This window comes from Rana temporaria, chromosome 9, assembly GCF_905171775.1.
Source record: "Rana temporaria chromosome 9, aRanTem1.1, whole genome shotgun sequence".
Lineage (NCBI taxonomy): Eukaryota > Metazoa > Chordata > Amphibia > Anura > Ranidae > Rana > Rana temporaria.
Genome location: NC_053497.1, coordinates 10,965,887 through 10,982,257, shown reverse-complemented (window position 1 = coordinate 10,982,257; position 16,371 = coordinate 10,965,887). Strand labels below are relative to the sequence as shown.

At 46.3% G+C, this 16,371-nt stretch overlaps 1 protein-coding gene across 2 annotated transcripts in view; it reads left to right on the top strand.

Moving 5' to 3' along the window:
* LOC120913080 (cyclic nucleotide-gated olfactory channel-like) overlaps positions 1 to 14,581 on the top strand; it is a 49,062-nt gene extending 34,481 nt beyond the window's left edge. For both annotated transcript variants that reach the window (XM_040322774.1, XM_040322773.1), the window contains exon 8: positions 13,871 to 14,581. In XM_040322774.1, the coding sequence (XP_040178708.1) occupies positions 13,871 to 14,482 (612 nt within the window). In that variant the 3' untranslated portion in view covers positions 14,483 to 14,581. The remainder of the gene's footprint in view (positions 1 to 13,870) is intronic.
* Positions 14,582 to 16,371: the final 1,790 nt, after the last annotated feature.

The window sequence follows — 16,371 nt, the reverse complement described above, 5'->3', positions numbered from 1 at the left end:
GTTCCTTGGATAAGACTGACAGGCGTCTCAGCCAATCAGGTTGACCGGTTCCGACTACTGGTAACCTGATTGGCTGAAGCGTCATCGAGGGTGGGAGAAGACATCGAGGGACGTGGATGGCTGACTCCAGTAAAGGTAAGTGCCTGGCGGGGGGGGGAAAGGCTTTTTACAGGGCACAGTGGCGACGAAGGGCACAGTGACATCAATGGGCACAGTGGCGACAATTGGCACAGCGGTATGAATGGGCACAGTGGCGACAATTAAAGGGCACAGTGACGACAATGGGCACAGTGGCGACAATTAAAGGGCACAGTGGTGACAATTAAAGGGCACAGTGGCGACAATTGATGGCACAGTGGCTGTGTTTGACGGCATGGCACAGTGGCTGCGTTTGATGGCATGGCACAGTGGTGACAATTGATGGCACAGTGGCTGCATTTAATGGCATGGCACAGTGGCTGCGTTTGATGGCATGGCACAGTGGCTGCGTTTGATGGCATGGCACAGTGACTGCGTTTGATGGCATGGCACAGTGGTGCGAATTGATAGCACAGTGGCTACGTTTGATGGCATGGAACAGTGGTGAAAATTGATGGCACAGTGGCTGCGTTTGATGGCATGGCACAGTGGTGACAATTGATGGCACAGTGGCTGCATTTGATGGGCACAGTGAGGCTGCAATTTTTTTTTCCGTTTGCGCCCCCCCAAAAATTTTGAGCACCAGCCGCCACTGATTCTTATGCCGTGTACACACGACCATTTTTAATGGTCTAGAAAAAAACTACTTTTTTTTTCAACCCGTTTATTGTTAAGCCTGCCTTGCCTACACACGATCGTGAAAAAAAAATGCTGTAGCAAAGCGCGGTGACGTACAACACGTACGACGGCACTATAAAGGGGAAGTTCCATGCGGATGACGCCACCCTTTGGGGCTGCTTTTGCTGATTCCGTGTTAGTAAAAGACGATTCGCGCTTTTCAGTCTGTTACAGCGTGATGAATGTGCTTACTCCATTACGAATGGTAGTTTTACCAGAACGAGCGCTCCCGTCTCATAACTTGCTTCTGAGCATGCGCGTTTTTTTCACGTCGTTAAAGCCTACACACGACCATTTTTCGCGACGTTAAAAACGACAGGTTCTAAATTTTTAATGGCCATTTTTAACGTCACGAAAAATGCTCTGGAGCCCACACACGATCGTTTTTAATGACATTAAAAATAAATGTAATTTTTCACATCACCAAAAAACGGTCGTGTGTACGCAGCATGATGCTATCAAGCCTTAACACAGGTCCTCTAGTGCAGGGGTCTCCTTCAGGGGAAGGAATAGTGTCCAATTATTGGTGTCAGTGGGAAGAATAGTGTCCCATTATTGGTGTCAGTGGGAGGAATAGTGTCCCATCATTGGTGTCAGTGGGAGAAATAGTGTCCCATCATTGGTGTCAGTGGGAAGAATAGTGTCCCATTATTGGTGTCAGTGGAAGGAATAGTGTCCCATTATTGGTGTCAGTGGGAGGAATAGTGCCTCATTGTTGGTACCAGGGGAAGAAATAGTGACCATCATTGGTGTCAGTAGGAAGAATAGGGCCCTGCAGTTGGTGTCAGTGGGAGGAATAGTGTCCCATTATTGGTGTCAGTGGGAGGAATAGTGCCTCATTGTTGGTACCAGGGGAAGAAATAGTGACCATCATTGGTGTCAGTAGGAAGAATAGGGCCCTGCAGTTGGTGTCAGTGGGAGGAATAGTGTCCCATCATTGGTGTCAGTGGGAGGAATAGTGTCCCATCATTGGTGTCAGTGGGAAGAATAGTGCCCCATTGATGGGGTCTGTGGGAGGAATAGTACCCTAGCATTGGTATGAGTGACAGGCATTATACCCCATTGTTGGTGTAGAAGGAATAGTGGGAGGAATAGTGTCCCAAGGGCCTAATGAATGTAAGCAATGAGCCACATCTGGCCCCCGGGCCACAGTTTGGAGACCACTGCTTTAGTGCATTCCGTTCTGACGCTAATAACCTCTGCTGCTTAAACCCAGAAGTGGGGGGCTTTTGTCCTGAGACTCGTTGGGTAACCAATAAACTTTTTTGAAAAGACCTTTAAGTGATGGGAGCTTTTGTGCCAGGCATCTCGGCAATCACTCTAGTAGCTGCAAATACTACAATGATTTCCAACTTCCACAGGGATCCCACAGGTATGTAACATGCATACAGTGCCTTGCAAAAGTATTCACCCCCCTTGCAGTGTTGCCAACCTACCAGATTGAAATTTACTGGCACGACACCCGAAATTTACTGGCACAGCCACGTTTTTACTGGCGTTTCACAAAAGTTACTAAAATACATTTTTAGGTGCAAATTTCAGTATTTAGGCTACAAACAAATACGCTGGGCAAATAGCAATGTGATTTAAGGTAGATATTAAGGTAAAAAAACATATTTTTGTTATTTTCGATATAATAAGGGCAAATTATTTAGTCACATCCCCCTCTGCCTCCGATCACCCCCCTGCCTTCATCCCCCTCTGCCTCCGATCACTCCCTGCCTTCATCCCCCTCTGCCACCAACACCCCCTCCCTTCACCCCCCTCTGCGGTGCCACAATCTCCCCGTGCCTCCAATCACCCCCTGCCTCCAATCTCCCCCAGGCCCTCTGCCTCCAATCACCCCTGCCTTCATCCCCCCTCTGCCACCAACACCCCCTGCCTTCACCCCCCTCTGCGGTGCCACAATCTCCCCCTGCCACTAACACCCCTTGCCTCCAATCTCCCCCTCCCTTCACCCCCCTCTGCGGTGCCACAATCTCCCCGTGCCTCCAATCACCCCCTGCCTCCAATCTCCCCCAGGCCCTCTGCCTCCAATCACCCCTGCCTTCATCCCCCCTCTGCCACCAACACCCCCTGCCTTCACCCCCCTCTGCGGTGCCACAATCTCCCCCTGCCTCCATCCCCCTCTGCAGTGCCTCCAATCACCCCCTGCCACTAACACCCCTTGCCTCCAATCTCCCCCTGCCTCCACCCCCCTCTGCGGTGCCACCGCAGCCACCATCACCCCCTGCCTTCAATCTCCATGCGCAGTTCCAAGCCGAACCGATCTCGGCTATTTTTACTGGCACATTCCCACAACCACGAACATTTACGAACGGGGGGAAAAAAGTGCCCGTTTTTACGAACTGTCCGTAAAAATACGGACGGTTGGCAACACTGCCCCCTTGACATTTTTCGTGTTTTGTTGCCTCACAACCCTGGAAGTAACACGGATTGTTTGAGGATTTGCATCATTTCTTTTGCAGAACACGCCCACAACTTTGAAGATGTTTTTTTATTTTTTATTGTGAAGCAAACAACAAAATAGGACAAAATAACAGAAAAAGTCAATGGGCTAGATTCAGGTAGCTGCGCCCCTTCTTACGGCGGCACAGCGTATCGTATTTACGCTACGCCGCCGCAACTTACAGGTGCAAATGCAGTATTCACAAAGCACTTGCTCCGTAAGTTGCGGTGGCGTAGCATAAATGGGGCCGGCGTAAGCCCTCGTAATTCAAATGTGGAAGGGGGGCGTGTTTTATGCTAATATGTGATGACCTGACATGATTAACGTGTTTTACAAACGGCGCATGCGCCGTCCGTGTACATATCCCAGTGTGCATTGCTTCAAATGACGTCGCAAGGACGTCATTGGTTTCGACGTGAACGTAAATTACGTCCAGCCCTATTCGCGAACGACTTACGCAAACGATGCAAAAAATTCAAATTTCGAAGCTGGAACGACGTCCATACTTAACATTGGCTGCGCCACCTAATAGCAGGAGCAATGTTACGCCGAAAAAGCCTTACGCAAACGACGTAAAAAACTACCGCCGGGCGCACGTACATTTGTGAATCGGCGTAAATAGGTAATTTGCATACTCTACACCGAAACGACGGAAGCGCCACCTAGCGGCCAGCGTGAGAATGCACCCTAAGATACGACGGCGTAAGAGACTTATGCCAGTCGTATCTTAGGCTAATGTCGGCGTATCTAGCTTTCTGAATACAGAAAGAAGATATGCCGGCGCAGCTTTGAATTTACGCGGCGTATCTATTGATACCCTGGCGTAAATCGTTGCTGAATCTAGTCCAATGTGCATAACTATTCACCCCCCTAAAGTCAATACTTTGTAGAGCCGCCTTTTGCGGCTATCACAGCTCCAAGTCTCTTTGGATAAGTCTCTATGATCTTGCCACATCTCACCACTGGGATTTTTGCCCCATTCCTCCTCCTGGCAAAACTGCTCCAGCTCCTTCAAGTTGGATGGTTTGCTCTTGTGAACAGCAATCTTGTGACCACAGATTTTCTATTGGATTGAGGTCTGGGCTTTGACTAGGCCATTCCAACACATTTACACGTTTCCACTTAAACCCCTCAAGTGTTGCTTTAGCAGTGTGTTTGGGGTCATTGTCCTGATGGAACCTTCATCCTCGCCTCAAATCACACACAGGAAGAATATCCCTGTATTTAGCACCATCCATCTTTCCCTCAACCCTGACCAGTCTCTCAGTCCCGACTGCTGAAAAACATCCCCACAGCATGATGCTGCCACCACCATGTTTCACGGTGGGGATGGTGTCCTTTGGTCGACGTGATGTGTTGGGTTTGCACCAGACATAGCGTTTTCTTTGATGGCCAAAAAGTTCAATTTTCGTCTCATCAGACCAGAGCACCTTCCTCCTTACATTTTGGGAGTCTCCCACATGCCTTTTCACAAACTCAAAATGCGCCATTTTGTTTTTTTGCTGAAAGTAATGTCTTTCTTCTGACCACTCTGCCATAAAACCTAACTCTATGGAGCGTACGGCTTATTGTCCCCCTATGTACAGATACTCCAGTCTCTGCTGTGGAACTCTGCAGCTCCTCCAGGGTTACCTTAGGCCTCTCTGATTAATGCCCTCCTTGCCCGGTCTGTGAGTTTTGGTGTGCGGCCGTCTCTTGGCAGGTTTGCTGTTGTGCCATGTTCTTTCCATTTAGTTGTGATAGATTTAATGGGGTTCCTAGGGATAATAAAAGATTTGGATATTTTTTTATAACCTAACCCTGACTTGTACTTCTCAACAACATTGTGCCTTAAGCCCCGTAAACACGGTCGGAATTTCCGATGGAAAAAGACAAACGGACTTTTTCCATCGGAAATTCCGACGGTGTGTATGCCCCATCGGAAAATTCAGATGAACTCCATCGGAGTTTAGATAGAGAACACGTTCTATTTTACTCTGATGGAATTCCGTCAGAATTACAATGTGATTTTGGTCGGACAAAGGTCCGATCGTGTGTACGGGGCTTTACTCTTTTGGTGAGTTCCTTGGTCTTCATGGCAGTGTTTGGTTAGTGGTGCCTCTTGCTTAGGTGTTGCAGCCTCTGGGGCCTTTCAGAAAGGTGTGTCTATGTAATGACAGATCATGTGCCACTTAGATTGCACACAGGTGGACACCATTTCACTAATTATGTGACTTCTGAAGGTAATTGGTGGCACCAGAGCTTTTTATGGGCTTCATAACAAAGGGGGTGAATACATACGCACATGCCAATTATCCATTTTTTTATTTCTGATAAATAGTTTTATGTATACCGTATGTACTCGAGTATAAGCCGACCCGAGTATAAGCCGACCCGAGTATAAGCCGAGGTACCTAATTTTACCACAAAAAATGGGAAAACTTATTGACTCGAGTGTAAGCCTAGGGTGAGAATGCAGCAGCTACTGTAAGCGGAAAAGAGGGTCAACAATGCCCATTTGCACGCTTCACTGTGCCCATTGCAGTCTCACTGTGCCCAACCTCACTATGTCCATTACAACCTCACTGTGCCCAACCTCATTGTGCCAATTGCCACCTCACTGTGCCCAACCTCACTGTGCCCATTGCCACTGTGCCCATTGCCACTGTGCCCATTGCCACCTAACTGTGCCTGTCATGTTACATGATATTATTTTTATTATGTACTGTCTCTTTTATCCCTATCTAGTTTGACTCTTGTGGCATTCCTTAGTTTGCATGCTGCTCAGTCTCCTCCCCCTCTTTTCTGTATCAGTCATTTCAATGCTGTACTTCATGTGACCTGTATGTTTCTTCTACCTGCATGTAAGAATCGTTCTTTTACCTGTTGTAACTTGCATTCTACGGATCATACGACGAATAAACATCGCCAGATCTTCTTTCATGTGAGTTGTGACTGAGTAAGCTATCTGGAAAGGTGATTTGGGATGGATAATCTCTTCAGGGCAATGAGCTCCATGTGCTACTGAAAACCACATTCATAGCCTTAGCAGCCGATTCAGAATAGTAAAAGAACGTATCCAGCAGCCTGCACAGAGATAACTGCGTCACAGGACAGATCATAGTGAAGTGTAACTGTGTGTATTGCATGAGAATTCTGCATACAACCCCAGCACAGCTCGTTACAGCTCCTCACAGTATACAGACACTCTTCACTGCTACAGTCAAGCCTGTGTACTGCAGGCCATCATGAGTGGAAAGGGCTCAGTGTGTGATGAAACACCACAGCATGCTTCACACAGAGAAAGCCAGGATGAGGACCCAGAGTCCACTGCATTGACCAAACGCTCTGTGAAACCCACTTGGAAGGTTAAAGAGAACTATGAATCCATGAGAACTGAACTAGCAACCAGTTTAAAGCAGATTTGGGATAAAATCCTCACCCACATTGATGTGATTTCATGTCCCAGCCATGAGGTACTGCAACTAGAGGGCGCCATAAAGCATCTCTCTGCTTCATACGAACTGTACCAGACTACAAGCAAGAAATATAAAACTATTCTGCAAAGCATCAACACTGAGGAGTCCTTAGAGCAACTTAACAATGCCCAGCTTCTTAATGAGGAAAGAGAAAGCTTTATCCAGCGAACTAAAGCAAAGGCAGAAGCAAAATTAATGCTGCCACGGGACACTGTATCTCACAAATCTGTATCCACCAGACGTTCTAAAGGTTCCTCTAGATCCCGAAGTTCAAGGCACTCAACGCTTAGTGAACAGCTAATAAATGCCCGCGCCGAAGCAGAGGCTATCAAGGTACGGGCCGCATATGCAAAAAAGAGAGCAGAAATGGAAACCGAGGCAGCGCATCAAAAGGCAGTAATGGAAACCGAGGCAGCGCATCAAAAGGCAGCAATAGAAGCTCAAACGGCACGTCAAAGGGCAGCAATTGAAGCTTTAAAGGAACAGAGCAACTACGAGGCAGCTGCAGCAAAACTAAAGGTTTTGGAACAAGCTATCGGTGCAGATGAAGATGCTAGCGAAAGGGTCAGCGTCAAGGCAGATGTAGAAGATCCTTTTGAACGCACTAAGAACTATGTTCTAAACCACAGCAGTGAACACTCAATTACCTCCACGTTTCACGGCAACGCAAGGACTTCACCACATCATCAGGTAAAAGCTGTTCCAGCCACTTCCTACATGCAAACCCACCCCAGTGCAGCTCCCGACTGTCATGCTGATCCCGCATATGTCACAAAACGGCACACTAATCCGCAAGCAAGTCGCCAGCCTCCTGCTAACAGTACTGTTCCAGACCTTCACCCAACAATTCAGCTGAATGCCCTTGCTGCACCATATCTTCCCACGTCTCTTTGCAACGATACCATAAACAATGCTATCCACAACAATCAACCAGCAACCTCCTATGTAAAGTCAGAGGCAACAGAGGTAGTAAAGTACTTACTTCGACATGAGCTCGCCAAGTCAGGCCTAGTAAACTTCGACGACCATCCTGAAAATTATAGAAGCTGGAAAGCCGCTTTCAAAACTACATTAGGCGGTATCGGTTTTACTGCCGATCGTGAGCTGGATCTGCTGATCGGGTTGCTTGGCCCACAGTCAACAGAACGTGTCAAGAGCCTCAGGTCAGTTTACATCGACAATCCAACTGCAGGTCTCACCGCAGCATGGGAGCGTCTAGAACAGACTTACGGTAGTCCTGAAGCCATAGAGAATGCATTGCTCAAACGATTGGAAAATTTCCCAAGGATATCTGGTAAGGACAATATAGAGTTCCAGAGACTCAGCGACCTTCTTCTCGAAGTCCAGCTTGCCAAAACTGACCCTAAGCTACCTGGCCTCAGTTACCTGGACACTGCTCGAGGAGTTAACCCTATCGTTTGCAAGCTTCCGCATGGCCTACAAGAAAAGTGGATCCAAGTTGGGTCATCATACAAACGGGAAAACAAGGTTTCCTTTCCCCCGTTCTCCTACTTCTGCAATTTCGTCAGGAACATTGCTGACACCAAGAACGATCCTAGTTTTGCATTCAGCGAGTTCAATACTCCCTCACCTAAAGGTGACAACCTACATACTAGCTACAGGAACCGCAGAGGTCCCGTGTCCGTTAGGAAGACAGACATTATTCCCACTCCCGCCCCAAACAAGAGTGGCAAGATCGAAAACCCAAACCGATTATGTCCCATCCACAAGAAGCCTCATCCCCTCAAAAAATGTATCGGTTTCAGAAAGAAGCCCCTACAAGAACGAAAGGAACTCCTAAAGACTTTTGGGGTATGTTATAGATGCTGTGCTTCCACCGATCACTTTGCCAAGGAATGTAAAACTCCTATCAAGTGCATAGAGTGCGGTTCCGAGGACCATGTGCAAGCACTCCATCCCCTTGAGTCCAATCCTTCACAACATGCAGACCTTCCTCCTGGGCAGAACCACAGCGGGAAGAGTACAGATCACGTACCTAATTCCACCATGGTATTTTCTTCGTGCACTGAAGTCTGTGGGGAAGACCACTGTGACAAATCTTGCGCTAAAATATGCCTAGTGAATATTCATCACAAGGATCAGCCAGAAAAGACTTTAAGGGTGTATGCTATCTTAGACGATCAAAGCAATCGATCGCTTGCACGATCCGAACTGTTCGATCTATTTTGCACAAAAGGAGAGGTTCACCCTTACACATTAGGCACTTGTAGTGGAACTACAGAGGTTTTTGGAAGAAGGGCTCATGGATTTATTGTGTCCTCCCTAGAAAATAACCTACAATTACCCTTACCTACACTTGTAGAGTGTAACCAGATACCAGCCAACAAAGAAGAAATACCTACACCAGAAGTTGCCTTCTACCACCCTCATCTAAGGTCAATAGCCAGTGAAATCCCACCACTTGACAAAGATGCTAAAATCCTTCTTCTGCTGGGAAGAGATATTCTAAGGATCCACAAGGTACACAGGCAGGTCAGCGGACCTCCAGAGGCCCCATTCGCCCAGTACCTGGACTTAGGCTGGGTCATCATAGGCAACGTCTGTATAGGCAAAATGAAAAGGCCTACTAACATTTCTTCATTCAAGACAAATGTATTGCCAAATGGTCGTAATACTCACTTTGAGCCATGCCCACATCACTACTGGGTAAAGGAGAAGGTAACTAGCTGCAAGTTGCGACATTGCAACACAAACCTTTCCCGCACCTACGATGACAGCTTTGGTTCTACAGTTTTCAACGTAAGCAGTGAAGACGACAAGTTGGCTCCTTCGGCAGAAGACAAAGAATTCCTTAAAGTAATGGACAATGAGTTCTTTCAGGAAGATTCCAATAGCTGGGTAGCACCCCTACCCTTTCGCCTCCCGAGAGAGAAGCTACCAAACAATCTACATCAAGCAGTCAAAAGATTCTCCTCCTTAAAGCGTACCTTAAGCAGGAAGCCAGAGATGGAAAGACATTTTGTGGACTTCATACAGAATATCTTTGACGGGGGTCATGCCGAACCCGCACCCCCATTGAAAGAAGGAGAAGAATGCTGGTACCTCCCTTCCTTCGGTGTGTATCACCCACGAAAGCCAGACCAAATCAGAGTTGTCTTTGACTCCAGTGCCCAACATGAAGGCTTCTCACTTAACGACATGCTCCTCACAGGGCCCAACTTGAACAACAACCTCATTGGAGTCCTAATTCGCTTTCGTCAAGAACCTGTAGCGGTGATGGCCGACATTCAACAAATGTTCCACTGCTTCATCGTCAAGGAAGATAACAGGAATTACCTCAGGTTTCTATGGCACAAGGACAACGACATCAACAAAGAGGTAATTGATTACCGAATGAGGGTACATGTCTTTGGGAACAGCCCTTCCCCAGCTGTAGCAATCTATGGACTAAAAAAGACAGCTCAGCTTGGAGAAGCTGAGTATGGATCCGATGCTCGTCAATTTGTTGAAAGGAACTTTTACGTAGATGACGGGCTCAAATCCTTTCCTACTGCTAAAGAAGCAATTAATCTTCTTACCAGAACAAAGGAGATGCTAGCTGTAGCAAACTTGAGACTTCACAAAATTATATCTAACAGCCAAGAGCTAATGAATGCATTTCACCCTGAGGACTATGCCGCCAGTGTGAAAGACCTTGACCTTGGGTCAGACACACCCCCTATACAGAGAAGTCTAGGTCTGCTGTGGAACATCAAGGCAGACACATTCACCTTCCAGGTGTCAACCTGTGACAAACCCTTCACCAAGAGAGGAGTCTTGTCCGTAGTGAACAGCATCTACGACCCACTGGGATTTATAGCCCCAGTCACCATCCAAGGTAAGATGTTATTAAGACAGCTTACTACCGATAACATAGATTGGGACACTCCGTTACCTATTGAGAAACAACAAAGATGGGAGAAATGGAGAGGTTCTCTGAAGACCTTAGAACAGCTCCAAATTCCACGTTGCTATGCCCCAGTCTCCATCTCAGCCGCTGTCCAGAGGGAAATCCATATTTTCTCTGATGCATCAGTTGAAGCTATAGCTGCAGTGGCCTATTTGAAGACCTCAGGAGTTAATGGAGACATACACTGCAACTTTGTTCTAGGCAAGACAAAGCTAACACCAAAACCCGCACATACCATACCCAGACTTGAACTTTGTGCAGCTGTGCTAGCAGTGGAAATAGCTGAAGTCATAATGAGTGACTTAGGCAGGAGTACCGGCTATACCCGCTATGGCGGGGAGAATATCAATATCACTATTGACTGTGCTACTGTTGAAGTCCCACGATTACAAACGATAGACTGCAGGGCTCAAGCCATCTGTTTTTTGGACGTCATGTTTCATTGTTCATTTACTGCGTACCTTCTTGTGTTTGCGGGTATCTCGTATCTATGGTTTACACACCAGTTTTACCTTTAACGTTTCTTCCCCTACAGGTTCAAGTTGGACTTATCTTTATATATGTAATAGACTTTGAAATCTAAAGATTTCAGGCGGGGAGTGTCATGTTACATGATATTATTTTTATTATGTACTGTCTCTTTTATCCCTATCTAGTTTGACTCTTGTGGCATTCCTTAGTTTGCATGCTGCTCAGTCTCCTCCCCCTCTTTTCTGTATCAGTCATTTCAATGCTGTACTTCATGTGACCTGTATGTTTCTTCTACCTGCATGTAAGAATCGTTCTTTTACCTGTTGTAACTTGCATTCTACGGATCATACGACGAATAAACATCGCCAGATCTTCTTTCATGTGAGTTGTGACTGAGTAAGCTATCTGGAAAGGTGATTTGGGATGGATAATCTCTTCAGGGCAATGAGCTCCATGTGCTACTGAAAAATACATTCATAGCCTTTGTAGCCGATTCAGAATAGTGCCCATTGCAGCCTCCCTGTGCCCGAGTCAGTGTACCTGAAATTTTTACAGGCTGCGGGCGTCCATTCATTGTTCAAAAGTCGTGGTCTCCTCCTGGTCCTGTTCCGTATAGGCATTTCCCAGCAGCCTATCATGGACGTCTTCTCATCCTCAGACTTGTTTTCCCAGCAGACACTGTGTTCAGTGTTCCACCAATCATGGACATTCTCTTGTCCGAGGATGAAAAGACGTCCGTGATTGGCGGAACACAGTGTCTGCTGGGAAATTCCTATCACAAAAGGGACCAGGGGGAAGCCGCGACTTGTAAACAATGGACGCTCGCAAGGTACAAGGTACACTGACTCAAGTATAAGCCGAGGGGGGTATTTTCAACCCTAAAAAAAGGGCTGAAAACGAGTGTAACGGTCAGGGGTTAGCGCCGTTACGATCTTCCATTCCACCAACCCAAGACAGCTTCCGACACTCCACAATCCAGCAGACAGGACCCATTGGATTTCCCCCAGAAAACGAGACACACAGCTCTGTTCTCTGGTTCCAAACGAATAGATTTTAATGACAAACGGAGACTCTTTTTATACAGTCAGTAACCAAGTGAACAATGAATCAACTCCACCCACAAAATTACACAAGGAACTCAATACACATTTTTAGTCAGACTTTCTGGCACCGAATCTACATGAGATAATTACTATCATTTACCCAGACATTGTGACTCCGTGATAAGCTTTTCTCACCTTCTATACAATCCACATTCCTTTAGTAAACATAAGTCGGACATCTGACCTTTAGATTGTGCTAATTCACATCACATATTATCATCAATAGACTTTCACACAATACAGTGTCAATTAGCATAGCACAATGAAATATCTTAGGAGCCAGACTTAATTAACACGATAGACAATAGAATGCAATCACAGCAAGCTTTCATCACTACAGCCAGGTAGCTGGAGGTGATTAACATCAATTAACATCTTAACAGTATGTGTCCCACCATTGAATGAATCACACTATTATTGACCTGTTGGGTTCAGAATTAACCACCTGTAATATTTCAAGATATCCTGCAATACATTGTGAATTATCCTTACTGTCCCATCTCATGTAATTCAAGATATAATTTCTCAGTCATCCTATGCCCCTAGTGGACATATGATGACCCTAGACCCAAGAGTCATTGGTGAAGCTGAACCAGGAGTACCCAGCATCCTTCAAGAGCCTCTGGGTCCCACGGGCCATACCGTTACATTGAGTATATACGGTATATTTTTCTAATTTTACTTCACCAACTTACACTATTGTGTTCTGATCCATCACATATAATTCAGATTAAAAATACATTGAACTAAAGGCTGTAATGTAACAAAATAGGTAAAAAGCCAAGGGGGTGAATACTTTTGCACGGCCCTGTACATACAATAGTCCAAGCTGGACCGATGTAACTATGAAATAAAATCTGGGGGCCGGATTCAGATAGAATGCTCTATCTATGGGCGGGCGTAACGTATCTGTGATACGTTACGCTGCCGTAACTTAGGGCGCAAGTTCCGTATGCAGAAACAACTTGCGCCCTTAGTTACGACGGCGTAACGTATGTGTGGCGGCGTGAGCCCGCCTAATTCAAATGCGTTTGATGTGGGCATGTTTTATGCAAATTAACTGTGACCCCACGTATTTGACGTTTTTCACGAACGGCGCATGCGCCGTCTGTGGAATTTCCCAGTGTGCATTGCTCCAAAGTACGCCGCAATTACGTATCGGTTTCGACGTGAACGTAAATGACGTCCAGCCCTATTCGCGAACGACTTACGCAAACGACGTAAAATTTTCAAAACTCGGCGTGGGAACGACGTCCATACTTAACATTAGCTACGCCTCATTTAGCAGGGGTAACTATACGCCGAAAAAAGCCTAACGTAAACGACGTAAAAAAATTCGCCGGCCGGACGTACGTTTCTGAATCGGCGTAAATACCTAATTAGCATATTCCTTGCGTAACTATACGGAAGCGCCACCTAGCGGCCAGCGTAAATATGCAGCCTAAGATACGACGGTGTAAGACACTTACGCCGGTCGGATCTTAGGGAAATCTATGCGTAACTGATTCTATGAATCAGGCGCATAGATACGACCCCGCACACTCAGAGATACGACGGCGTATCCGGAGATACGCCGTCGTATCTCCGTTCTGAATCTGGCCCCATATGTTTAAGTTTCTGATTCGTTAGCATCTCTGACTTACGCCCTATGTTTATGTCCCAGGTTCGGATCTTCCAGAACTGCGAAGCCGGTCTCTTGGTTGAGTTGGTCCTGAAGCTCTGTCCTCAAGTTTTCAGCCCCGGCGATTACATTTGCCGTAAAGGGGACATCGGCAAAGAGATGTACATAATCAAGGAGGGGAAGCTCGCTGTGGTCGCGGAGGATGGAATAACTCAGTACGCCGTTCTCACTTCAGGGAGTTGTTTTGGTGAGATTAGTATCCTCAATATCGAAGGGAGTAAGATGGGAAATCGAAGGACTGCCAGTATTCGGAGCCTCGGGTACTCGGACCTTTTCTGCCTTTCCAAGGGCGACCTGATGGAAGCTTTGGTAGAGTATCCAGATGCCAAGAAGATCTTGGAAGAGAGAGGAAGAGAAATACTGACCAAGGAAGGCCTGCTTGATGAGACCAAGGAGACAAATGTGATGACGGGTAAATCTCCAGAAGAAAAATTGGAGCTTCTGGAATCCAATGTGGACCTGTTACACACCCGTTTCGCTCGTCTACTTCGAGAATACAGTTCTGATCAGCAAAGCCTCAAGCAGACGGTCACCCTCCTAGAGGGGCGATTGAAGGACTTTCAGGGGCGAGACGTGTCCTCAGATGAGATGTAAAGGAAAAGGATCGACTAATAAAATTATATCCCTGCTGCATAAAAATTTTTCCTATGTGAAACTTATTTTGAATCTATAATAAAGTTTAATCTGCTTATATTTTGCCTTCTATGGTCCATCTCTACATCCCTTCTTAACCACTTAAGACCCGGACCTTTATGCAGGTAAAGGACCTGGGCAGTTTTTGCGATTCGGCACTGCGTCGATTTAACTGACAATTGCGCGGTCGTGCGGCGTGGCTCCCAAACAAAATTGGCGTCCTTTTTTTCCCACAAATAGAGCTTTCTTTTGGTGGTATTTGATCACCTCTGCGGTTTTTATTTTTTGCGCTATAAACAAAAATAGAATGACAATTTTGAAAAAAAATCTATATTTTTTACTTTTTGCTATAATAAATACCCCCAAAAATATATAAAAAAAACATTTTTTTTCCTCAGTTTATGCCAATACGTATTCTTCTACCTATTTTTGGTAAAAAAAAACCGCAATAAGCGTTTATCGATTGGTTTGCGCAAAAGTTAGAGCATTTACAAAATATGAGATAGTTTTATTGCATTTTTATAAAAAAATATTTTTTTACTACTAATGGCGGCGATCAGCGATTTTTTTCGTGACCGCGACATTATGGCGGACACATCGGACAATTTTGACACATTTTTGGGACCATTGTCATTTTTACAGCAAAAAATTCTATAAAAATACACTGATTACTGTGAAAATGACAATTGCAGTTTGGGAGTTAACCACTAGGGGGCGCTGAAGGGGTTAAGTGTGACCTCATCTGTGTTTCTAACTGTAGGGGGGCGGGGCTGTACGTGTGACGTCATTGATCGTGTTTCCCTATAACAGGGAACACACGATCGATGTCAGCGCCACAGTGAAGAATGGGGAAGCTGTGTTTACACACACCTCTCCTCGTTCTTCAGCTCCGGGGAGCGATCGCAGGGCACCGGCGGCGATCGGGTCCCGCGGCCACGGTCACGGAGCTTCGGACCGGGTCGCGTGCACGCGCCGGCGGCGCGCGCGTGCGACCCCACGGCTGGGCTTAAAAGGCAACGTACATGTACGTGGATGTGCCCAGCCATGGCATTCTGCCGACGTATATCGGCGTGAAGGGGTCCTTAAGTGGTTAAACATGCTAATGACATTTTTTTTAACAAGACCTTTGTTTTTATTAAAAACATTTTTTTTTTTTTTAGACGCAGTTGCTGTACATAACTTTTTGGAAAAAACATCACAGCGCCCGGCCTCAGTACTCATACTTCATATTCCCATCGCACACTTTCCTGGATGAGCTCTCAAATTTGGGTGCTGCGGCAACAAACAGCTGGATACTGGTTTAAGTCACAATGAAGATATTTGCCAGCACACCATGGAACGGCGTGAATAGCGTCCAAACGGATAATTTATTGCATGATTACAAGTTGTGACTCACAACACAAGGAGAGTGCAGTGTTTCGGAGTCACGCAGGACCCCTTCGTCAGGCATGTGACATGCCTGACGAAGGGGTCTTGCGTGACTCGTGCTCCATCGCTGATGTGAGTTGGTGGAATAGTGCCCCAAGGGCCAGATAAAGGCAGGCAAAGGGCCACATTTGGCCCCCCGGGCCGCAATTTGGAGACCACTGCTCTAGGGTGTTAGAAAAAAAAATATATATTGGGCCGGATTCAGTAAGAAGTTACGTCGGCGTATTTGTTGATAACTTCTAGGATGCTCCGGCGTATCTTTTTTCTGTATTCAGAAAACAAGATACGCCGGAATTTTGCTAAGATACGACTGACGTAAGTCTCTTACGCCGTCGTATCTTAGTTGCATATTTACGCTGGCCGCTAGGTGGCGCTTCCGTTGATTTTGGCGTAGAATATGCAAATGAGCAAGATACGCCGAT